The 25,119-nt window shown below is 37.1% G+C and overlaps 2 protein-coding genes across 3 annotated transcripts; one reads left to right on the top strand and one right to left on the bottom strand.

The window, feature by feature from the left end:
* Positions 1–2,987: 2,987 nt before the first annotated feature.
* Positions 2,988–14,994, top strand: LOC107963414 (BSD domain-containing protein 1). Its single transcript, XM_016899964.2, has 2 exons — positions 2,988–3,695; positions 14,716–14,994. Exons 1-2 carry the CDS (start codon positions 2,988–2,990, stop codon positions 14,992–14,994), a joined length of 987 nt encoding a protein of 328 aa, XP_016755453.2.
* A 732-nt stretch (positions 14,995–15,726) lies between these two features.
* On the bottom strand, positions 15,727–20,218 carry LOC107949048 (RNA demethylase ALKBH10B). Of its 2 annotated transcripts, XM_016883758.2 has the most exons (7): positions 19,443–20,214; positions 17,841–17,971; positions 17,637–17,754; positions 17,081–17,197; positions 16,842–16,957; positions 16,601–16,755; positions 15,727–16,517 (listed from the first exon to the last, which is right to left on the bottom strand). In XM_016883758.2, exons 1-7 carry the CDS (start codon positions 19,981–19,983, stop codon positions 16,031–16,033), a joined length of 1,665 nt encoding a protein of 554 aa, XP_016739247.1. In that variant the 5' UTR covers positions 19,984–20,214; the 3' UTR covers positions 15,727–16,030. The 2 variants fall into 2 exon arrangements, with proteins under 2 accessions (XP_016739247.1, XP_040931813.1); XM_041075879.1 differs by lacking the exons at positions 17,637–17,754; positions 17,841–17,971 and having other exon boundaries at positions 19,443–20,218.
* Between the last annotated feature and the right edge of the window lie 4,901 nt (positions 20,219–25,119).

Genomic DNA, 25,119 nt, shown 5'->3' with positions numbered 1-25,119 from the left:
ATGTCCAAATCAATCAACCAAATCAACCAAAACACAAGTTTTTCATCTACCAACATACCATAATACTACTATTTTATTCTAATTTGTAAAAATGGTTTCACTCATTACCTTACCAAAATAGCTTCAAAACATAGATATTTAGAAATACAAATATCAAACTTCAAAACTACATCCTTCAACCCTATCCTATACATGCCATACAAATCAAAATTTGTATTCAAAATCTACCGGTGTAACTCTAGATAGTGCTTCCTGATGTGTTGATCCGATCCATCGATATCACGCAAATCTACAAGAACCATTAACACACAAAGTAAGCATTGGGAGCTTAATAAGTTCATAGATTCATATTAACAATCTCACCAAGATTCACAAACAATTCAATAAATAATATTAAATATTCAATTCCTGTCAAATACAATTTCAAACGATGAGTTCACTCAATTGAGCTCAATACCCAAATATCAATTCATAGTTCAACACTTAACCTCAACTATCACTTACCCACACATGTCAAATTAAGGGACGGCTTACGGATTTGAGTACGTCGTTTACTCAATGCCACGATTCACAACTCAGTATGGTTAATATCATACCTACGTTTCACAACTCGGTATGGGAAATACCATACCTACGTATTATAGCTCGGTATGGAAAATACCATACGTATATATCATAGATCAGTATGGAAAATACCATACCTATGTATCATAACTTTGCCATGGATTAACCATGGTCTTATCCGTCAATTCATCACTTGTCACAACACAAACGTACCCAATCCTGCGTTTTCCTCAATTTGAACTTCCAATCCGATCTTTATAATGTTTCACATTATTAACAATACAATAACATGTAGATGACATCACATCATTTCTAATTTAACAAATTATCGCACAATTCAACCATATGAATTTACCTGAGCCAATTTGTAAAAGTTGTAATATTTCAGGGACTATTCGACAACTTTTCATTTTCCTCGTTTGTCTTCCGAATCTTGATCTAGAATATAAAATTATTTACTCATCAGCATCTACTTCAATTCCAATTCAATTCATGCTTTATGCCCTTCAAATTTTAAAATTACATATTTACCTAAAATTTTATAATTTTTACAATTTAGTCCCTGCTCAACTCACCCCCCCAATTGAGCTGATTTTTCCTCAATTAGCACTTTATTCTATCATCTTAAACTACTTCACAACCTTCTAAAATCAGAATTTCAGCATCAAACCTTAATACTCAACTTTTCACAATTAAGTCCTAAAAATCGATTTCTAAACAAAAACATTTAATAAACCCATTTTTTAAACAAAATTAAAACTTCAAACCCATGTTTATTCATCATAAACTTCCAGTACTCAACTATGGTAACTTTCAATTTCATCCATTAAATCAAAACTAATGAATTTAATAGTAGGACCGAGTTGTAAAAGGCATAAATCATGAAGAATTTTAAAGAAATAACAAGAATTGAACTCACATGATATGAAATTATGAAAAAACCAGCTTGTTCCAGACCTCCTATGGCATTTTTGCTGATGAATTATGAAGAAATCTCTAGATTTTCAATTTACTCTTTGTTTTATATGTTTAATTTGCAAAATTTCCAATTTTGCCTTTGTTTCTCCTTATTTTCTTGCTAATTCTTATGCCCAAATCGTCCAGCCCATTTTATTTGGGTTTATTTGCCTTTTAAAACCCTCCTCATTAGTTACTTAAGCTTTTTAATCACTAATTAACTAATTTTGTACCTTTTTCAATTTAGCCCTTTTTAACCAATTGACTATCCAAATGTTAAAATTTTCTAACAAAATTTTAATACTATTTCAATGATACTCCATTAATATTTTTGAAAATATTTATGACTCGGTTTATGAGTTCAAGGTCTCGATACCTCGTTTTAGACCCAATTTACTTTTAATTTCTTTTAAAATAAAAAAATTCACTAATCCAAAAATTCTTCCTCCATCACACTTGACTCATAGGTATTTATTTATTTAATTTTAAAACTTATTTTTAAGATTTAGTGATCTTGAATTATTGTTTCGACACTATTAAAAATTAGACTGTTACAATATATATATATATTTGTATGTGTATTTAAATATTTCACATATATATATATATATATTTGTATGTGTATTTAAATATTTCACATATAAACATAATGACATTTGAAATGATAAATTGAAATATTGCACATATAAAAATATTTGAAATATCATACCCACAATGTAGATGGAAAAACAATGAGATTTGAAATATTTTACATATAAAAATAATAATTATATTTGAAATAATTATTTCATTTTATAATATTAGAAATCACCATATCCACCATGGAGAAAATAAATATTTGACATATAAATATTATATATAAAGAAAAATATATGAAAAAGAATAGTTGATGTTTATATGATATATAAAGGAATTATTAATTTCAAATATTTTTAACATAATTGTATATGTAAAATATATATTTTTTATTATAAATTACATAATTATAATTTGATTTTATAAATAAAAAATTATTAATTAAAAAGATGAATTAAAAATAAAAAAATTAAAATTATTTATTTATTTATTCAAAACGATCTATTCCCTTCAATTTTCGAAAAAAAGTAAAAAAAAAACTCTTTTTTTTTTACATATATGAGTAATTTAGCCAATACTAAGTTATATCTTGTTATCTCAAAAAAAAACTATTTAATGCGCGGAGAAATTTGCATGATGAATTAATTAAAGAAATTTCATATTGTTTTATAATTAAGTAATAGTAACATTATAAAAGTATAGGATTAAATTATGGAAAATAAAAAATTAAATCTCAAATGTTAACATAGTTGAAGGACTATAATCGGAATTATGCCTTTCTTCCCTCAAATTTATAATTTTCAACTGCCGTTTGATTTCACATCTTGCCGAAAAAGACCCCCAAATTCCTAATCAATTTTTATCCCCATCCTGAGATAAACCCTAACTTAATGGATTTCTTCAAATCAATTTTCGCTGACGATCCGTACCCTCCTGATCCCGAATCTGAATCCAATTCCCTGAAAGACCAAGACTCTACTCCCGATTCCCCTCCTAAGCAGTCCGATTCCAACCCTACCGGGTGGAGCTTCGGCGATCTGGTCAAAACGATTGCGAGCAGATCGGAATCCGTAATCGAAGTCTACCGTCGCGATCTCCAGGAATTCGGGACGGGCCTGAAAAATGAAATTGAGGTAGCGCACGGCTCGTTAGGAAACGTTGGGCACGCAATTGACGAGTTAGGGAGCACAGTTTTAAAAGGAACGGTTCAGATCATCAATCAAGGCAGAGATGTAATCCTAGCTGCCAGTAACGAATCTGATTCACCTTCCTCCGAAAGCAATAGCAGAAGTTTCAGTACTCAACGTGGTTTGAACTCGAGAGGGTACAGCCGATTCGATGCTCAATTAAGGGCAATTCAAGGAGATATTAGTACTTACGGTGAAGAGCCGGAGGATTTCGAGGATTATAAGAAGTGGAAATCAGGGTTCAATTTGGAAGATAAGAAGGAAGACGTTGAGAGATTGATGGAAGAGAATGGGGAAATAGAGAGTATTTATAAAAGGGTTGGTGGTGTTTCAGATGGGATTGATCAAGAGACGTGTTGGTGTAGGTATTTTTATAGGGTTTATAAGCTTCAGCTAGCAGAGGATATGAGGGTTAAGCTTGTTCAGAGAGCAATTTCAAGGGACGATGAGGATGAGTGTGACAACCCAAATTAGACCCTGGTCGGAATGTGGTTTCGAGACCACATTACCGAGCCAAAAATTTATTTTCGTGTTTTAATTGCATAAATTGTTGTGTGACAGTGAATATATGAGAAATTAAATGCTTAATATTAGCATTAGGATTGTGAATTAATTCAAAAAGGACCTAGTTGACGAAGTTAGAAAAGATGATAGATGAATTATAAGGAGTAATTAATAATAGGGTGAGGAAGCATGGCTTTGCATGTCAAATTGCCCATAAAATTCATGGTGGCCGGCCAAGGAGTGATGATGCTCCACTCATTCTAATTTAATATGTTTTCTTTTGGTGAACAAATGATGGGGATAATAATAGAAAAGGGAACAAAAAAAAATGGGTGTCATACTTGCCATCTCCTAGCCGAAAAACCAAGAAAAAGAAGGGGAGAAAAAAAACTTGGAAAGAATTCGGCCATTGCTTGTGCCTAGGAGGAGTGTTTGATGTTGTGGCATGAAAAATGAGGGAGTTTGAATGCTTAATAAGGAGGGAAGAAGGAGTGTTCATGTTTTCTTTCTTTTGCAATTGTTCTAACTAGAGGAAGAAGAGGAAGCAAGATTCGGCCAAGGTGGTCCTTTAAGTGGATTAAGGTATGTTAATGCTCTATCATTGAAAATCTTTGTATATTTGGAGTGGCCATCAAGTATAGAAGCTAGCTCATGGCAAATGTTTTTTTTTTGTAAAGTTAAGAAGATGACATTCGGCCATGGATGGTTGTATTTCTTTGATGTCGTTTTTGATGCTTTAGGGTATTGAGGGTTGATTATAGATGAGGTGAGTTTCTTGATTTAAAATTTGATGGATGTTAAGCTAGTTAGGCAACCAAAGGTTCAATATTTTTGTTATGTGGTTATATGTGCATTTCGGCCATGGTCTTTGTTTGAATTTGAGATTTGTAATGTGATTTTCCTAAATTGTCTATGAATTTTTGGTTGTTGATTTCATGGTAATGGTATATTGAATCCGTGACTTGAATCCATGAAAATTTAGTAAGGTTGCATTCGGCAACTTGCTTGGAATTAAAAATTGATGTCTAAGCTTAGGTGATTTCGATGATGATATATATATTCATAAGTATATTTAGTTGATTCGGCTTTGGTAGTTGCATGAGGTTATTAGCCGAATATACTAACATACATATACATGTGAAATTGGATTGTAAATATTTAGCAAGGTGGTTAAACTAGTTAAATTATTGATTTAGCTCAAGGAGTTAAAGGAGGTGAATCGAGCAAAGGCAAAGAAAAGGTTATCGAGTAGCCGAGTTGGAACCGTCTTACCCAACACGAGGTAAGTCATTAAGCATGTAGTTGGTATTATTTCAAATGGTCATAATGTTTATGTATTGATGCTGAATGGAATGAATAAATATATATATCTATATATATATGCATGTACGTATGTGATGATGAAATTGTTGAATGAAAAGAAAAGAGGTAAGATGTCCTGAGTTGTTGATCTCGGCACTAAACGTGCGGGTATAACCATTTATGACCATGAGATTGGCGCTAAGTGCGCAGGATTAAATTGTACAGCACTAAGTGTGCGATTTGACTATGTTGCACTAAGTGTGCGAAATGAATATGATGCACTAAGTGTGCGAATTGACCATGCGGCACTAAGTGTGCGAGTTTGACTATGTAGCACTAAGTGTGCGATTTGATTACGTAGCACTAAGTGTGCGAGTTGATTATATAGCACTGAGTGTGCGGGCTCAATATACATTCGTGAATCATTATGGACACTATGTGTGCGACACTATTGAGTCGATCGCGGACAGCGGATCGGGTAAGTGTCTTGAGTACATGGCTAATATGTGCTATGCTTATACTTGGTGTTGAGCTCGGTAAGTTGAACCTATGTGACAACTATACTTGAAGTCACGTACATAAAATTTATCGTAGGATGGGTGAAAGGCCGTTTTGTTGTTTGATTGTAACGAAAATAAATTGATTTATGGAAATGCTTCAATGTCCTATTGATGAGTATATGGATTGTGAATGCATGAATTGATATGAAATTGAATCGATAGGTTGGAGGAACTATGGTACGGTTCGGTATGGATGGAGTAAATTGTCTCGTTCCATTCTGTTTCCTCTTGTGATAATGTTATTGATGGATGGTAGTGCATTGCTTATGACTTACTGAGTTATAAACTCACTCGGTGTTTCCTTGTCACCCATTATAGGTTGCTTGGACTCATCTATTTTTGCGGGGTCAGGCCGTCATCGAAGTCATCACACCGGATAGCAAGTTTTGGTACTTTCTTCTTAGTTGGCTTAGAAGAACATTTTGGCATGTATAAGCTATTACGTTGTGTTTGAATTTTGGCATGTAAACTTTAAGCCATGCGAAAATGGCACGAATGTTCGATTGAGTTGGATCAAGGGTAGGCATGAGATGGACCTAGTCACTTTCGTAACAGATGCTGGCAGCAGCAGTGTCATGAGATTGAAAAATCACTAAAAATAGTAGGAGTGGAATTAATTGATGAATAAATTATGTAATCGAAGCTCGATGAGTCTGCTTTCATGAGGAAGTAACAAAAGATCATATGGGCAGTATATTAAGAGATAATCAGATTATAGTGGGACAGGGCCAGAACGGTTTCTGGATTCCCTGCTCCGACTTTGAAATTCATTATAAATTAACCAGAGATAATTAGGGGTCGTACCATATATGTACAGATTCCTCTCTGAGTCTAGTTTTCATAGAAACAAACGGCATCAGTATTGAAGCCCCGTGCAGGGAGATATCCAAGTCGTAATGGGAAAAGGTCAGTGTAGTCGACCCCTGCAACTTGGGAGACTTTGACTAATAAACTGTACTAATTGGCCCGACCAAAAATTCTAGAAAAAATTACATAGATGGGCACATGAGTCTAGTTTCTGGGAAAAATTATGGAACTGATTTTCGAGTTACGAAACTCAAGATATGATTTTTAAAACGACTAGTACACAGATTGGGCAGTGTCTAGAAAATAAATTTTATAAGGGGTTAAAGTCAGTTAACACCTCGTGTTCGACTCCGGTGTCGGTTTCGGGTTCGGGGTGTTACATTTGATTGGTATCAGAGCTATGGTTTAGTCGGTTCTAGGACTACCATAGCACGTATGAGTCTAGCTATACATGCCATAATGTTAATGTTTAAAAGGGTGATGACTTCTGACGGTTGAAATGTTTTTGTTTTGATTAGTAAATGGATCCCGGTGAAGAAAGGACCCTAGCGGATGACGTTGAGAGCGTAGCGGCTGCTCCTGCACAAGGGACGCTGCCTGTTGAACCTCAGTCATCTGCGAATAATCAAGGTGAGGGGGCTAAACAAGCCTTCTTTACCATGATGAATGAGTGGGTCGCGCAATATGCCCGAACCAACCCGGCTATCCAACAATTCCCAAATTTGAATAATCCACCCCAAGAGCCTGTAATGCCATCAGTCGCTGATCCTGTGAGGCTGAGTAAGCCACCTGTAGACTTGATTAGGAAGCGTCGAAAGGGCCGAGTTCTGGCTTGATAACACCATTCGGGTGTTCGATGAATTGTCATGCACACCCGATGAATGTCTAAAATGTGCTGTATCTTTGTTGCGAGACTCAGCCTACTATTGGTGGAGAACCTTGATTTCCATAGTCCCGAACGAGCGAGTAACTTGGGACTTCTTTCAAACGGAATTCCGGAAGAAATTTATTAGCCAACGGTTCATTGATCAGAAGCGTAAGGAGTTCTTGGAACTCAAGCAAGGCCGTATGACTGTATCTGAATACGAACATGAATTCGTAAGACTCAGTAGGTATGCCCGGGAGTGTGTAGCTAATGAGGTTGCTATGTGCAAAAGATTCGAGGAAGGATTGAATGAAGATTTAAAGCTACTAATGGGTATTTTGGAAATAAAAGAATTCGTAACACTAGTCGAACGAGCCTGCAAGGCGGAAGAACTTGGAAAGGAGAAGAGGAAGGCTGAATTTGAAGCTAGAGATTATCGTAAAAGATCGACGGGTAAAGCTCTGTTCTCAGCTGTAAAGAAGTTCCGGGAGGACATTAATAAGTCGAGGGCGACTGCGGGAATTTCCATCAGGGCAAGACCATCGATGGGCTCCCGAGCTACTTCGGTAGCTAGTGTAGGCAATAATCGTCACGAGAAACCTGAATGTCCCCAATGTGGAAGACGACACCTAGGTGAATGTTGGGGCAAGTCTACTAGCAGGGCCTGTTACAGATGCGGTTCGAAGGACCACTTCATTAGAGATTGCACGGAGCTGGATGAGAAGAATAAGATTCAAGGTGCAAGACCTAGTGGAGTGACATCTAGAGGTAGACCACCGAGAATTTTAGGAGGCAGGGGTGGTAGTCAGAGGGGGGCCTCTGATACGGCCGATCGAGCCGAGAACCGTACTCCTGCTAGAGCATATGCCATTCGCGCACGAGAGGAGGCATCCTCCCCCGACGTCATCACTGGTACCTTCACTCTCTTTGATACTAATGTGATTGCATTAATTGACCCTGGTTCTACTCATTCATATGTATGCGAAACCTTAGCAACCAGTAAGACTCTACCTGTTGAGTCTACTGAGCTCGTAATTTGAGTATCAAACCCTTTGGGTCAATGCGTACTTGTTGATAAAGTGTGTAAGAGATGCCCTCTAATAATCCGAGAATCCTGTTTTCCGGCCGATTTGATGCTTTTGCCATTCGACGAGTTTGATGTTATTCTTGGTTTGGATTGGTTAATCGCGCATGATGCGGTTGTGAATTGCAAAAGCAAGACTATCGATTTGAGGTGCGCAAATAACGAAATAATCCGAGTTGAGTCTGCGGACTTAAGGGGGTTGCCAGCTGTAATATCAGCAATGTTGGCCCAGAAATATGTAAGGAAAGGGTGCGAAGCATACCTCGCGTATGTACTTGATGACAAGGAGTTAGAAAAGAAACCCGAATCGGTGCCGGTGGTTTGTGAATACCCGGATGTTTTTCCTGAAGAGTTACCGGGTTTGCCACCTGTTCGGGAAGTAGAGTTTGGTATTGAGCTTGTACCTGGAACTACGCCAATTTCGATTGCTCCGTATCGTATGGCACTAACCGAGTTAAAAGAGTTGAAAGCTCAGTTGCAAGAATTGACGGATAGAGGTTTCGCTCGACCGAGTTTCTCACCTTGGGGTGCACCAGTATTGTTCGTGAAAAAGAAGGACGGAACCATGAGGTTGTGCATTGACTATCGTCAACTGAATAAAGTGACGATAAAGAATAAGTATCCGTTACCGCGTATTGATGATCTGTTCGATCAATTAAAGGGAGCATCGGTGTTTTCAAAGATAGATTTGAGATCGGGTTATTATCAGTTGCGGATTCGAGATTCGGACGTACCCAAAACTGCTTTCAGAACGAGGTACGGTCACTACGAGTTCTTAGTGATGCCGTTTGGGCTCACTAATGCCCCTGCGGTGTTTATGGATTTGATGAATCGGATCTTTAGGCCGTATTTGGATCGGTTCGTAGTTGTGTTTATTGATGACATCTTGGTCTATTCAAGAGATGAGACCGAACATGCTGAGCATCTGAGGCTAGTGTTGCAAATTTTGCGGGATAAGCAGTTATATGCTAAGTTCAGTAAGTGTGAGTTCTGGTTAAGAGAGGTTAGCTTCTTGGGTCATGTGGTATCCGCATCGGGTATTCGAGTTGACCCGAGCAAAATTTCAGCCATACTTAACTGGAAGCCTCCGAGAAATGTTACCGAAGTCCAGAGCTTTCTAGGGCTCGCCGGCTATTACCGACGATTTGTCAAAGGTTTCTCGATGATAGCCACACCAATGACGAAGCTACTTCAGAAGGATGTTAAGTTCGACTGGACGGAGAAATGTCAGAAAAGCTTCGATCAACTGAAAACTCATCTGACTGAAGCTCCAATTTTGGTGCAACCCGAATCGGGTAAGGAGTTTGTCATTTATCGTGACGCATCCCTACTTGGGTTGGGTTGCGTATTGATGCAAGAAGGTCGAGTTGTGGCCTATGCGTCGAGACAATTGAAGCCACACGAGAGAAATTATCCGACCCATGATCTCGAACTAGCCGCCATTGTGTTTGCATTGAAAATATGGCGACATTATTTGTTTGGCGAGAAGTGCCATGTGTTTTCGGATCACAAAAGTCTCAAATATTTGATGACTCAACGAGACTTGAATCTGCGACAAAGACGTTGGCTTGAGTTGTTGAAAGATTACGAGCTTGTCATTGATTACCACCCGGGAAAGGCTAATGTGGTTGCGGACGCCTTAAGCCGGAAATCACTGTTTGCTTTGCGAGCGATGAATGTACACTTGTCTGTTCTACCTGACAATGTGTTAGTAGCTGAATTAAAAGCCAAACCATTATTGACTCATCAAATTCGTGAAGCTCAAAAAGTCGATGATGAATTGGTTGCAAAACGAGCTGAGTGTGTTCCGAACAAGGAATCGGAGTTTCAAATTGATGATGATGGTTGTTTAAGGTTTAGAAGTCGTTTGTGCGTTCCAAGGAATTCGGAACTCATTCCGATGATCCTGAACGAAGCCCATTGTAGCCGAATGTCAATTCACCCGGGGAGCACGAAAATGTACAACGACTTGAAACGTCGGTTTTGGTGGCATGGTATGAAGCGAGACATCTCCGACTTTGTTTCGAGATGTTTAATATGTCAACAAGTGAAAGCGGAACATCAAGTGCCTTCAGGGTTACTTCAGCCGATCATGATACCCGAGTGGAAATGGGACCGAGTCACAATGGACTTTGTGTCTAGACTGCCATTGTCCGCAAGTAAGAAGGATGCGATTTGGGTTGTTGTTGATAGGCTGACTAAGTCGGCTCACTTTATCCCCGTGCGTACGGATTTTTCATTGGATAAACTAGCCGAATTGTATGTTTCTCAGATTGTGAGATTACATGGAGTACCTATTTCTATCGTGTCGGATAGAGATCCGAGATTCACCTCGCGATTTTGGAAGAAATTGCAAGAAGCTTTGGGTACCAAGCTACATTTTAGCACCGCTTTTCATCCCCAAACCGATGGTCAATCCGAGCGGATAATTCAGATACTCGAGGATATGCTGAGATGCTGCATCCTTGAGTTTAGTGGTTCATGGGAACGGTATGTACCTTTGATCGAATTCGCTTACAACAATAGTTTCCAATCAAGTATTAAGATGGCACCTTACGAGGCTTTGTACGGTCGTAAATGCCGTACACCATTGTTTTGTACTGAGCTCGGTGAAAGTAAAATTTTCGGAGTTGATTTGATTAGAGATGCCGAACAGAAAGTAAGGGTAATCCGTGAAAGTCTGAAGGTAGCCACAGATCGTCAGAAATCGTATGCGGATTTGAAAAGAAAAGACATTGAATATCAGGTTGGAGACAAAGTATTTCTCAAAGTTTCACCCTGGAAGAAGGTGCTTAGATTTGGTCGTAAGGGCAAATTGAGTCCGAGGTTCATCGGTCCGTACGAAGTATCCGAACGAGTTGGACCCGTTGCATACCGATTAATTTTGCCTCCTGAGCTCGAAAAGATTCACAACGTTTTTCATGTCTCGATGCTTCGACGATATAGGTCCGATCCATCGCACGTAATTCCTCCATCGGAGATCGAGATTCAATCTAATTTAAGTTACGAAGAAGAACCAGTTCGTATTTTAGCACATGAAGTAAAGGAACTACGAAACAGGAAAATCTCATTAGTGAAAGTACTGTGGCATAAACACGGAATTGAAGAAGCCACTTGGGAACTTGAGGACTCTATGAAGGATCGATATCCAAATTTATTTACCGGTAAGATTTTCGGGGACGAAAATTTCTTATGTGGGGGAGAGTTGTGACAACCCAAATTAGACCCTGGTCGGAATGTGGTTTCGAGACCACATTACCGAGCCAAAAATTTATTTTCGTGTTTTAATTGCATAAATTGTTGTGTGACAGTGAATATATGAGAAATTAAATGCTTAATATTAGCATTAGGATTGTGAATTAATTCAAAAAGGACCTAGTTGACGAAGTTAGAAAAGATGATAGATGAATTATAAGGAGTAATTAATAATAGGGTGAGGAAGCATGGCTTTGCATGTCAAATTGCCCATAAAATTCATGGTGGCCGGCCAAGGAGTGATGATGCTCCACTCATTCTAATTTAATATGTTTTCTTTTGGTGAACAAATGATGGGGATAATATAGAAAAGGGAACAAAAAAAATGGGTGTCATACTTGCCATCTCCTAGCCGAAAAACCAAGAAAAAGAAGGGGAGAAAAAAACTTGGAAAGAATTCGGCCATTGCTTGTGCCTAGGAGGAGTGTTTGATGTTGTGGCATGAAAAATGAGGGAGTTTGAATGCTTAATAAGGAGGGAAGAAGGAGTGTTCATGTTTTCTTTCTTTTGCAATTGTTCTAACTAGAGGAAGAAGAGGAAGCAAGATTCGGCCAAGGTGGTCCTTTAAGTGGATTAAGGTATGTTAATGCTCTATCATTGAAAATCTTTGTATATTTGGAGTGGCCATCAAGTATAGAAGCTAGCTCATGGCAAATGTTTTTTTTTGTAAAGTTAAGAAGATGACATTCGGCCATGGATGGTTGTATTTCTTTGATGTCGTTTTTGATGCTTTAGGGTATTGAGGGTTGATTATAGATGAGGTGAGTTTCTTGATTTAAAATTTGATGGATGTTAAGCTAGTTAGGCAACCAAAGGTTCAATATTTTTGTTATGTGGTTATATGTGCATTTCGGCCATGGTCTTTGTTTGAATTTGAGATTTGTAATGTGATTTTCCTAAATTGTCTATGAATTTTTGGTTGTTGATTTCATGGTAATGGTATATTGAATCCATGACTTGAATCCATGAAAATTTAGTAAGGTTGCATTCGGCAACTTGCTTGGAATTAAAAATTGATGTCTAAGCTTAGGTGATTTCGATGATGATATATATATATTCATAAGTATATTTAGTTGATTCGGCTTTGGTAGTTGCATGAGGTTATTAGCCGAATATACTAACATACATATACATGTGAAATTGGATTGTAAATATTTAGCAAGGTGGTTAAACTAGTTAAATTATTGATTTAGCTCAAGGAGTTAAAGGAGGTGAATCGAGCAAAGGCAAAGAAAAGGTTATCGAGTAGCCGAGTTGGAACCGTCTTACCCAACACGAGGTAAGTCATTAAGCATGTAGTTGGTATTATTTCAAATGGTCATAATGTTTATGTATTGATGCTGAATGGAATGAATAAATATATATCTATATATATATGCATGTACGTATGTGATGATGAAATTGTTGAATGAAAAGAAAAGAGGTAAGATGTCCTGAGTTGTTGATCTCGGCACTAAACGTGCGGGTATAACCATTTATGACCATGAGATTGGCGCTAAGTGCGCGGGATTAAATTGTACAGCACTAAGTGTGCGATTTGACTATGTTGCACTAAGTGTGCGAAATGAATATGATGCACTAAGTGTGCGAATTGACCATGCGGCACTAAGTGTGCGAGTTTGACTATGTAGCACTAAGTGTGCGATTTGATTACGTAGCACTAAGTGTGCGAGTTGATTATATAGCACTGAGTGTGCAGGCTCAATATACATTCGTGAATCATTATGGACACTATGTGTGCGACACTATTGAGTCGATCGCGGACAGCGGATCGGGTAAGTGTCTTGAGTACATGGCTAATATGTGCTATGCTTATACTTGGTGTTGAGCTCGGTAAGTTGAACCTATGTGACAACTATACTTGAAGTCACGTACATAAAATTTATCGTAGGATGGGTGAAAGGCCGTTTTGTTGTTTGATTGTAACGAAAATAAATTGATTTATGGAAATGCTTCAATGTCCTATTGATGAGTATATGGATTGTGAATGCATGAATTGATATGAAATTGAATCGATAGGTTGGAGGAACTATGGTACGGTTCGGTATGGATGGAGTAAATTGTCTCGTTCCATTCTGTTTCCTCTTGTGATAATGTTATTGATGGATGGTAGTGCATTGCTTATGACTTACTGAGTTATAAACTCACTCGGTGTTTCCTTGTCACCCATTATAGGTTGCTTGGACTCATCTATTTTTGCGGGGTCAGGCCGTCATCGAAGTCATCACACCGGATAGCAAGTTTTGGTACTTTCTTCTTAGTTGGCTTAGAAGAACATTTTGGCATGTATAAGCTATTACGTTGTGTTTGAATTTTGGCATGTAAACTTTAAGCCATGCGAAAATGGCACGAATGTTCGATTGAGTTGGATCAAGGGTAGGCATGAGATGGACCTAGTCACTTTCGTAACAGATGCTGGCAGCAGCAGTGTCATGAGATTGAAAAATCACTAAAAATAGTAGGAGTGGAATTAATTGATGAATAAATTATGTAATCGAAGCTCGATGAGTCTGCTTTCATGAGGAAGTAACGAAAAGATCATATGGGCAGTATATTAAGAGATAATCAGATTATAGTGGGACAGGGCCAGAACAGTTTCTGGATTCCCTGCTCCGACTTTGGAAATTCATTATAAATTAACCAGAGATAATTAGGGGTCGTACCATATATGTACAGATTCCTCTCTGAGTCTAGTTTTCATAGAAACAAACGGCATCAGTATTGAAGCCCCGTGCAGGGAGATATCCAAGTCGTAATGGGAAAAGGTCAGTGTAGTCGACCCCTGCAACTTGGGAGACTTTGACTAATAAACTGTACTAATTGGCCCGACCAAAAATTCTAGAAAAAATAAATATATGGGCACATGAGTCTAGTTTCTGGGAAAAATTACGGAACTGATTTTTGAGTTACGAAACTCAAGATATGATTTTTAAAACGACTAGTACACAGATTGGGCAGTGTCTGGAAAATAAATTTTATAAGGGGTTAAAGTCAGTTAACACCTCGTGTTCGACTCCGGTGTCGGTTTCGGGTTCGGGGTGTTACAATGAGGAGTTGAGTTGGGATGTTGATGACGATGATGATAAAGAGGTGGATGTTAAAAATGTCGGGTCGAACCCGATTTTGAAGAAAGATGATGAAATTGTGGAAGAAAAAGCTGTGAATTTGGAATCTAATGGTGATTTTCCAGCGAATAAGGAGCAAGTTGAGAAAGTTGAGAAGGATAAGGAAAAGAATCCTGTTGAGGAACTGAGAGTGGAGAGTGATGATGCAGAAAAGAAGGGACATGCTGATGAAAATCAAGTTTGGCAATGTGGTGACCGAGAAAGTTAATTCAGAGAAGGATGATGGGGTATCCAAGAAAGATTCAGTGTCGAAATCAGTAGAGAAAGTAGCTCCCGAAGAGCAAGATGATCGTAAGAAATCCAGCAATGACAATGGTTTGTCAAGCCGCCCTTCAATGCCTGGTGAGGAGGATCCTGGGTGGGATGAAATCGAGGATCTCAGTAGCATTGATGATATGAAAGCGACTCATGGTGGTAACTCAATTTCAAATAGAGCTGATTTGAGAAAGCGACTTAGTACTGCAGAAGAAGATGAGGATTTGAGCTGGGATATTGAAGATTGATGACAAACCGGTTAAAGCTTGATGAAAATTGTTGATGTTTGTTACCCATAGAATTCATTTCATCTGCATATAAAGCATTCTACTGTTTGTCCCCTGCAAGTGTTTTATAATGCGGAGGATTCATTTTCCTTTTTCATTTGAAACGCAAATTATCTTCTATGATTGTGTAGCTTTTAACACTTGATTGAAATGAAATTGAAATAAATGTTCATAATTGATATGATTTTCATTTATTTCCAGAACCATTCATGAAATACTCTGGTTGCCTGTTCGTAATTTATGCCGGGCTACATGAGGTGGGGAAACAACATTTCCAGTTCCAGGTTTGATGATGCTATGTTGAAGCCTGGCTTTGGTAAGAAAGAACAAAAATATCAGTTTTATAGATGGTAAAGATATGAATTACATAACCAAAAAGTAAACTAATACCATCTGTCTGTAAAAGAAGATTAAAATATAAATAACTTGGATAACTTGATACAAAATCCCGGAGGTCGTCAGTAGAGCTAATTCACACTCAAACTTAAAGCTCAAACTACCTCTAAAGCCCTACCATGATGTTCAACAGGTATTGTAATAATGGCTAGGATCTAAACTTGCAGAGGGAAGAAAAAAAAGGGGGGAAAAACAAACATTACAGCACTTGAGCCGCATTTGTACAGTAAGTAAATGCTCTTTCAGAGCGAGAAGTATGACGATTCATGTTGCTTTGGCCCTAGGGCTGTTGCCTTAAGCTTTAACTTACTCTGATTTCCCTTTGAGATTGTTGCTTGGTTCAGAAGTAGACTCTGATACGTGTGTTTCGATAGCAGAAGGTAATGCGAGCATTCTTCCTTTCTGGGCTCGCGGTGGAAGGTGCTTGGTGTGTTTTTTTGATCCCATAGTCCAGGGCAAGAAGACCCCTGTACCTCCACGAGGAAGTTTTCTGGGGCTCCCTACCACTGGGCGCACAGGCGCTAGCATGACAACAGGAGCACGAAGGACTCCCCATTTTGGCATTGTATCAAGTGCCTCGTAGCCACTAAGAACTCCATTTGACATTGCATATGGACCTGGTACTCCTGGTTGCCATAGAGTCATGGCACTAGACTGGGGAGTAGTTGGCGGTGACTGATGATTAATATCGGGCCGCACTCGGAAGAAGGTAATGCTGACCCTCTTGTTTGGAGACGGGCACATCACATGCCTTGCCATGTCAGAGCTATTTCCCCTCATAACTAAAAGAGACCTGTAGAACAACAGTAAAATACAAGATAAGAGGGAGACAGCCCAATCTGAAGGACAAATCAAATGAATATACTGTTGAGATACCCTTCTTTCAATGAAAGTTGGAGTGGCCCTCTATAGTTCCCTTCACTATCACTTGTAAGAGTTAGACCGAAAGCCATTGTCGATTCAGATAGAAGAAGAGTGGAGATAGGTTGCTCCAAATGTGGTGGTTTAAGAAAAGGTTGTGAATATTCATCCTGCATTAAAGGAACATAACTACAACTTCTATCCTAGGTGATATTGTACGTAGAACAAATAGCCGACAAAGGTGAAAAAGGTATACCTCATCAAAGAAGTTAATGATGCAGCCATTTGGTTTTTTATATTCAGGTATAAGTTGCCATTGGATCAAGTGCTCTATGACATCTTGAAGCAGAGCAGGAATCGGTTCGATGTTGACTGTAAAACATTAGAAAGAAAGGGCTGATTAAAGGTACTTGACAATATTCACAAGGGATCAAGAACAAATTAAGAAACCAGAGAAACCAAACAGAACCACTGTATCACAGCGGTGGGCCTTACCAGTTTGGTTGTTACTTGTCGGCTCCTCCTTTATGTGTCCGAAAATCGGAACACCGAACTGAATCAGCTCTCGCTTGTTTCCTTTAATTTGTTTGTTGAATAAAATGAAAGTCTCACCTTAGTCATCCAGAAAAGCAGAATCAGTAGGAAGTTGATTAAACAGAGACTCGGACAAAACGTCTCTCGTCGAATATCACTTGAAACAAGCAATTGCGGATTAATGAAATGAACAATCCACACTACAAATTCTTTTAGATGGTAACCTGTTAAAACATGAAACAAGAAAAGGAAAAAGGCAACCAACCATTGTATAAACACGTAACGCACCCCCAACGAACTTCAAATCTAAACCCCTAAAACTAAATTGACCTCTTTTGAAGTACTTGGCTACAGCCAGTATAAGTTATGGTAATCATTGAATTCATCAAGCAGAAACATGAATCTAACTATACCTGTTTCAAACTAAGCTACAACAGAAGGGATAACTATTTCAAATCTTCATCATAATATTTCTAAAACAGGCTCAACTCGGCAAGGCTTTAAAGTGGGATGGCACCTGACAATTCCCCATTCTGGCCGGAAGATCGAAGTTCACTCATCAAGTTACTCAGCTTAGCCATCTCCGACTCGGTGAATACGTCCTCATACAACTTCAATCCTTTCACAACATTCACCTGCATTACGGATATCGGTAAATAAATAAAAAACGAGATATCTTATTACAGGTATCAGTAAATAAGTAAAAAAAAAATGAACACACCATGTGGCCCTTTACATGTTCCTTGGCAGAAAAACCTTTCGTCAGCTTGATTTGAGAAGGGCGTGCATCACATTCTTCATGGTTAGAACAAATGTCGATGTTTTCCTCAACATGTTGAATTTCCTGTGACCCTTCATTTTTTTTATTGAATTATTATTAAAAAAATAATATTAGTTCTAACGTAGGACTTAGCTGTGTTATCTTTTAATTAAATTGGCCTTTAGAACACTAATTTCGCGTTAGGATAGGTACAACATAAAGACAGAATAAACTGCAGCTTGTCCTCAAGTCGGATACCATAACCTGCTTTCCAAACAATACCAAATTTACTCTCTTTTTTTCCTTTTTTCCTGTCGTGGAATTCAATTCGATCATCATTGGATCGCTCGCTCAAAAGGGCGACATGACCAGGGAAAAGCAAACTCAGTCAACCGAGTCGACTCAGCTCGAGTCGAGCAAGTTTAGTTGAGAAATTCAGGTGAATCCCCTCCTACAACTAACCCCAAGCAAACAGCACGGTCCACGTGATATCATGATGATGCAAAAGTTGGAGGATTAGACGGTTGAGATGAGAAGCCGCCTAACCATTAAAATCATTGGAACCATCCCCGGGCGGAGAACTCAAATTAACTGTAAAACTGAATCAGCCGAACCCTTTCTCTGTTTTTTTCTAAGGTTTTGGCCTCGAAATCCTCAAACTCGTCGCTTAAACCTCGGGAACATGCCTACCGTATATGACTACTGTACTATTACTCTTTCATCATTAAAAACATTTTTTAATGCAAAACATATTAATAAAAGATCACCTTTTTAATTAAAAAAGGGGGAAATTTTGATCTCGTGAAAAGTACGACATCTCTTTTGGTTTTTTTACCAGGAAACCGTGAATTTGAAGAATCTTATAGAAAAAGGGCGGAAATTTTTACTTTTTTAATGAAAACCCTGCATCATGATCTAATCTCCACGTTGAATTCAAAGTCAGAGAAAATTTTGAAAAGGCACTGGAAACGTTGAATATCTGATCAAACCTGGAAATATACATCATTTTGTTTGGTTACATGGAAAATGAAGGAAAATGATTGCGCCTTTTTACACGAAAGAAAAAAAGAAGGGTATAAAGAGATTCAATTTCTCGCTTGACGAAACACCGTAAAAATTGAGATTCAAATGCCTTACGCCTCTCTGCCATTAGAACAGACAAAAAAAGGCGACATTTTTCTCTTGTCTTTTTGGTTGATTGATAAAAAAGGAAAAAAGAAGAAAGAAAGCAAATTTGAAGAATTCAAGAAAGAAAGAAAGCAAATTTGAAGAATTCAAGTAACCAAACTGATCGATTGGCAATAATGGAAGAAAACAGAACCAAGGCCAGAGTTTTGTTTTTTTCAAGCACAGTGAGTGTCGTAGGAATCCCAGTAACTTGGCCCGATTTTCCGTTGAAAATTCCAACAGGGAAACACCCAGAAAATAGGCAAGATCCAGAGGATCAAACAGAAATGAGTTCAACAGAGGAACAAATCGTAATCAATGTAAATATATATATAATTGAAAAACAATCAAACTTTATAATAGAAAATCACTTTTTTCTTTTAGTCGTGAGGTTACCTGAATCAGTAATGTCACTGTCAGGGGAATCTTCTTCTTCCTCGCCACCAACTTCCCCATTTGCTTCATTTTCCACCACTTCCTCGGCGACTTTCTCCTCCTCTTTCTCATCATCCAAACAACCGCCGTCTTCTCCTCCTCCGCCACCGCCACCTTCCACTTCCTCCTTGCCAATTCCATCTCCTCCTCCGGTCTTCTTGGCAGTCACCTGTTTCAGCTCCACCGTCACATCAGCAATGGAGTGGTACTTCTGCATATGCAACACCGGAATCCAATTCAACCGCCTCCTGTGGATCGCCGCGAACACCGCCTCGTACTCGGATCCTTCACCGCCCCCTCCTTGAAGCTGCGCCAAATGACCGCAAAGAGCATCGATGATAGCATTGGCCGCCGCGAATTCCCCTCGGAACCAAGAAATGATCGTGTCCTTGGCCAAAACATCAGCAACAGCCGGCACAGCTTGCATCATCGGTACCACCGCTGCTGGTCCCATAGCTTGAACCCTTTCCCTCGGAGTCGCTGCCCCCGCCGCCATTGGCATCTCTACCGTCCACCCTTTCCCTTTACTAATTTGACCAAATAGGAGGAAGCCGGAAACAACTTTTCTTCTGGGCTCTCCGGATGCTCCGAAGATTGAGTATTGGGAGAAATACCTGTCGGCCGATATTTCAGTTGATATTGTTGAGAGAATGAAAACAAGGCTTTGAAAGCAAGATGGTGGAAGCTACAATATGGGTTTTTGTTTTGTATTTTTTTATTATTGTATTGGTGTTAGAGAAGAGGCAGAGGGTTATATATTTTGAGGAGCTTTTAGGGAGTGACTTGTCCGTACGTGTGGTGCCCACCCAGAAGGTGGTGACATGGCAGCCTATGGAGATGGTGACGTGGCTTAACCAAGTGGAAGGAATGGAAATTCCAAAACCCTGTAGTCATTGTGAAATTACCATTCCACCCCGTGAATGAATAATATTAAATGTTGCTGAGTAATTACCATCTTCTATGGCTAAATACAAAGATATCACCTTAACCATTATTACATTTACTTTGGGGGAACACCATACACACTCTCTCTCTCTCTTTTTTTTTTTTAAATAAATACAGTAGGAGAGGAGAGGTTGAGAGTTTTGACTATGCTTTTTTTAGAGTTAAAAAAAAAATCAAAATCTTTTTCTATATTTGATTATTTTTCCCAAGTCCAACGCAACCACCTGAAACAAAAACAAGTACCATTAGCACATGCCCATGGAACATTTCACATCACTTTACAAACGCAAATAAAAATCATTTCTTTGCTTCATTCCCTAATTTACATCTTTATTGCGAAAATTATTGGTTACATTAACTATCAAATTTTTAATTAAAACTAGATCCATCTCAATTTTGATGAGGGTGGCTTATAGTTTAAGTCAAACTTAATCAAATCAAAAATTCATTTTAATCATATTTACCTCAATTCATAAATAGAAAAATAGTACGTTTCAATCCTTTGAATTTTTTTATTTACAAAAAGAAATCACGTTCCAAAAATCAAAAAGGTAATTATTTATTTCAAAGTGCATAGTAAATGTAATTTAATTTTCATTGTCCTTTTATAATTTTTCAGAGGGTCTAGAAAGAAATATTCTTGTCCTAAGTTTGACAAATTGATTCGGATACCTAATTTCTTTATTATTATTTTTGGTAAAAAAGAATGAAAGTTTCAAATTGAAGTAATTGGTCATTTTGATATTCCAACATTAAACGTCTGTTGAATTGTAGAAATTAATTTGAGATTTGAATTTCCTAACAAACCAAACTAGGGCTGCGCCAGGGTAGGTCCAAAAATGCTAAATTTACCGCTTTACTTCCTTGTATTGGTACAATTAATAAACGCGATCCACCATTTACAATCTAGATATGTGAATCCCCCTTTCATCTTCTCCTTATATTTACATTTTGATGGATTAATGATAAAATTACTAAAAATTCTATAATTCAAATTTCATCCTCCAAAAATATTGGAGATGTTTATTTACCATATATGTTTGAAATATAATTTAATGGTACTACCAGTTTGACAAGTAAGGAAACAGCATCCATGCTTTTACACCTAAATGATTATTTAACATCTTAAGACATTAATAAATCAATCACGTTTATCTTACTTGGCCTCTACTCCTATAGCATCCCATTATTTACTTCAATCCAAATTAAAGATGTGTATATTAATTGTCTACAAAATCAAAAATATATCATATGTTTTTTTATTCATTTTACTCACATTGCAATCAATCCTATTATAATTAAACACGTGGGAATATAAAGGATGCAAATAGTGAAGAAGATGACATGCCATGTTCTTATATGTTTGTGTTATATGACATTTGAAATTATTTTATATTTTAATTTTTTTTTTTTCATAAATGTTAGTGAATAGAGGAGGAACCAACCAACCGAAGCAAGTTGGCGAACCAAAGGGGGGGGCGGGCTAACAAAAATGATGGACATTGACGACAAACAAAAGGTGGGCAATGTTGTGTGGGTCCAACACTCCACGTTCTCATCATTTTAGAGAGGGAGAGAGTTGGTTATAAGGAGGGTGGTGGGGTTCACTTAACGACGGACCCTCCGTTGTTGGCACATATTTAATACACCAGAGAATGTAAGGTGCGCCGGGACCCATCAAGGGAAGGGTCAGTGAGGAACCCCTCCGCGCCTGCTCTCCAGCCATTGTTGTGCGCCACCGAACCAAACTAACCAACATATTTACGGACAATGCCTCCCCCACTAATCACAAGCCACACACTCTCTTTTACCGCCCGCTACTGTTTTCTTCCTTCTTCTTTTTTTTTTTTATTACTATATCTTTATTGTATTTTAACCTTTTATTGAAAAATAAATACATTAATCACTGAATATTAGATAACTGATAAAAATAGTCTCTTCATTTAATTTTGGTGTTTATATATAAAATATAATAATAATTTTAATCCTCAAATTTTATATACTTATTCAATTTGACCTCTACTTTTTTATTGCAAGAATATTAGAATTTTTTCAAACTAGTAAGATTAAAAGGTCAAAAAGCCCTTAGTAACAAGTTTAAAAAATCAATTAAACTCTTTTAAAAATTATTTTTTAAAAAACTCATAAAAATTATAAACAAAAATTATAAAAATTTTATTAAAAAATAACAATCCCAATCCATTAAAATCTAATGGTCATAAGATTTTAAAAAAAATTGACCCCTACTCTTTATTGGGTTGGTATTTTTATTTTTTAATAAAAATTTATAATTTTAAAATTTTTATACTTTTTTAAATTTTAAAAGGGTTTAATTGATTTTTTTTAAATTGTTAAGTCTTTGTTGACCCTTTAGTCTTATTAGTTTCAAATTTTTTTAATTTTCTTCCAATAAAGAGAGCAGAGATCAAATTACATAAATGTGTAAAGAGTGAGGGTTCAACACCAATATAAATATTTAATGATGCAATTTTAACAGATAAATTATTTTCCTCATTGATCAAAATATAAAAATTAATTTATCCATAGAAAATAAAAACTAAAATGCAATCATAGGGGATTTTGTACTACTTTGACTAGAAAATTACAAAGTTTTGCAGCTAATAAAAAAATAAGTTGAGCTGTCTTATTCCCAAATCTAATAAATCAAAAGTTATAAGAAGTTTCCTTAATTGTTTCCAAGTTATTTTTGTTGGATGACATGGATTATGCTGCTTGATTCAACCTTAATTAGGTCTTCTTTGTTGTTGTTTTTTTATTATTTATTTGTCATAATAATTATTAAAGTTTAAAATATCATGCCATTTACATTCGCTTTCATGATTGGTTGGTCTTTCATTTGTTTATTTTAGCATTGGATACTTACTTTAGAATAAATCCTTGCATCCATCTTTACAATATAATATTAAAATAAAAAATAGAAAATTACTAATAATAACACGGCTAAAACCAAAATCACATTTACCATCGAAATAACACAAAGTTCAGAACCAAATCCTTTTTTAACTACAATTCTTTACACGATTGACCAATTGTTGTTGAATGTAGAATAATTAGGGAATGAAATCTTACAGGCTTAGTTTGATTCGTTTCTATCGTTATTTAGATTTTCATAAATATGTATATAGAAATTGGGAATGTAATGAAAATACACCCATTGGACAGATACGTGTAATTTGAAGTTGAAAAAAGATGTCTTGTCATGGAACCTATCTCAATTTATTACAAAATCATCATGTTATTCGCTACTCTAATAATGGACACTTGATAGTGTTCAATATCACAACTTCAACTATAACTTTTTTCTTGTTTTTGTTTTTGTTTTTGTTAGAATTAAATGACCCGAATTTTTATTTAAATAAAATATGATGAAAAAAATAAAAGTAAAATTCATATAGAACTAGACTTCTTTTATCTTTTTTTTTTTTATTTTAGAATAAGGTTTTTTAAACCTTATTAAACTCCATCTATTTTATATTGATTAGGATAAGGTCTTTCAATCCTACTAGAATATGGCTTTACAAGCCTATAAATAGACATAGTTTATTCCTCTTGTATTGATTCAAATTTTCGACATAGTGAATTTTCTTCTCCTCTGCCCGTGGTTTTTTTCCTGAAAGGGTTTCCACGTAAAATTTGTTTGTTATTTTATTTTATTTTATTTTCACAAATTGGTATCAGAGCTTCAAGGTTGTTCATCTCGATCACGGTAATGACATCTTTGAAGTATGAAATTCCGCTGTTAGATTGCAACACCAGATTTGCGTTGTGGCAAATTAAGATGCAAGTAGTTCTTGCACAGATGGATCTGGAGGATGCCCTACTAGGGATAGATAAGATGCCTTTGACATTAACAGATGAAGAGAAAAAGCGTAAGGATAAGGATCGAAAGGCGTTAACACAATTACATCTGCATTTGTCCAACAAAATTTTGCAGGATGTGATGAAAGAGAAGACTACCGCTGCATTATGGAAGAGGCTAGAACAAATATGTATGTCGAAAACTCTAACAAGCAAGTTGCATATGAAGCAGCGTCTTTATGCTCATCGTTTGGAGGAAGGTGCGTCTGTACACGAACACTTAACAGTGTTTAAAGAAATTCTCTTAAACTTGGAGGCCATGGAGGTTCAGTATGATAAGGAAGATCTAGGGTTGATTCTACTTTGTTCGTTGCCCCCGTCTTATTCCACCTTTAGAGACACGATTTTATATAGCCGCGAGTCTCTCACAGTTGATGAGGTTTATGATTCTTTAACCTCGTATGATAAGATGAAGTATTCTGTGGTTAAACCCGACTCTCAAAGAGAGGGTCTCATTGTTCGTGGGAGACAAGATCGGAATGCTGATGATGATCGTGGTAGGACATAGGAACATAACCCTCGTGGTAAATCTAAGGGTAGATCGAAGTCTTCAAACAGAGGTAAAACTTGTAACTTCTGCAAGAAGAAATGGCATATTAAATCTGAGTGTTATAAGCTACAAAATAAGATTAAAAAGGAGGCTGCGAATCAAAAGGGAAAACAACCAGAAGATTCTAGTGAAGCTGATGTTTTAGAAGATTATAGCGATGGTGAACTTCTAGTCGCTTCTATCAATGATTCTAAAGTAAGCGATGAGTGGATACTTGATTCAGGCTGCACCTTCCACATAAGTCCCAATCGGGATTGGTTTACA

Source organism: Gossypium hirsutum, chromosome A08 (assembly GCF_007990345.1).
Source record: "Gossypium hirsutum isolate 1008001.06 chromosome A08, Gossypium_hirsutum_v2.1, whole genome shotgun sequence".
NCBI lineage: Eukaryota > Viridiplantae > Streptophyta > Magnoliopsida > Malvales > Malvaceae > Gossypium > Gossypium hirsutum.
This window is presented reverse-complemented; position numbering and strand designations above follow the sequence as displayed.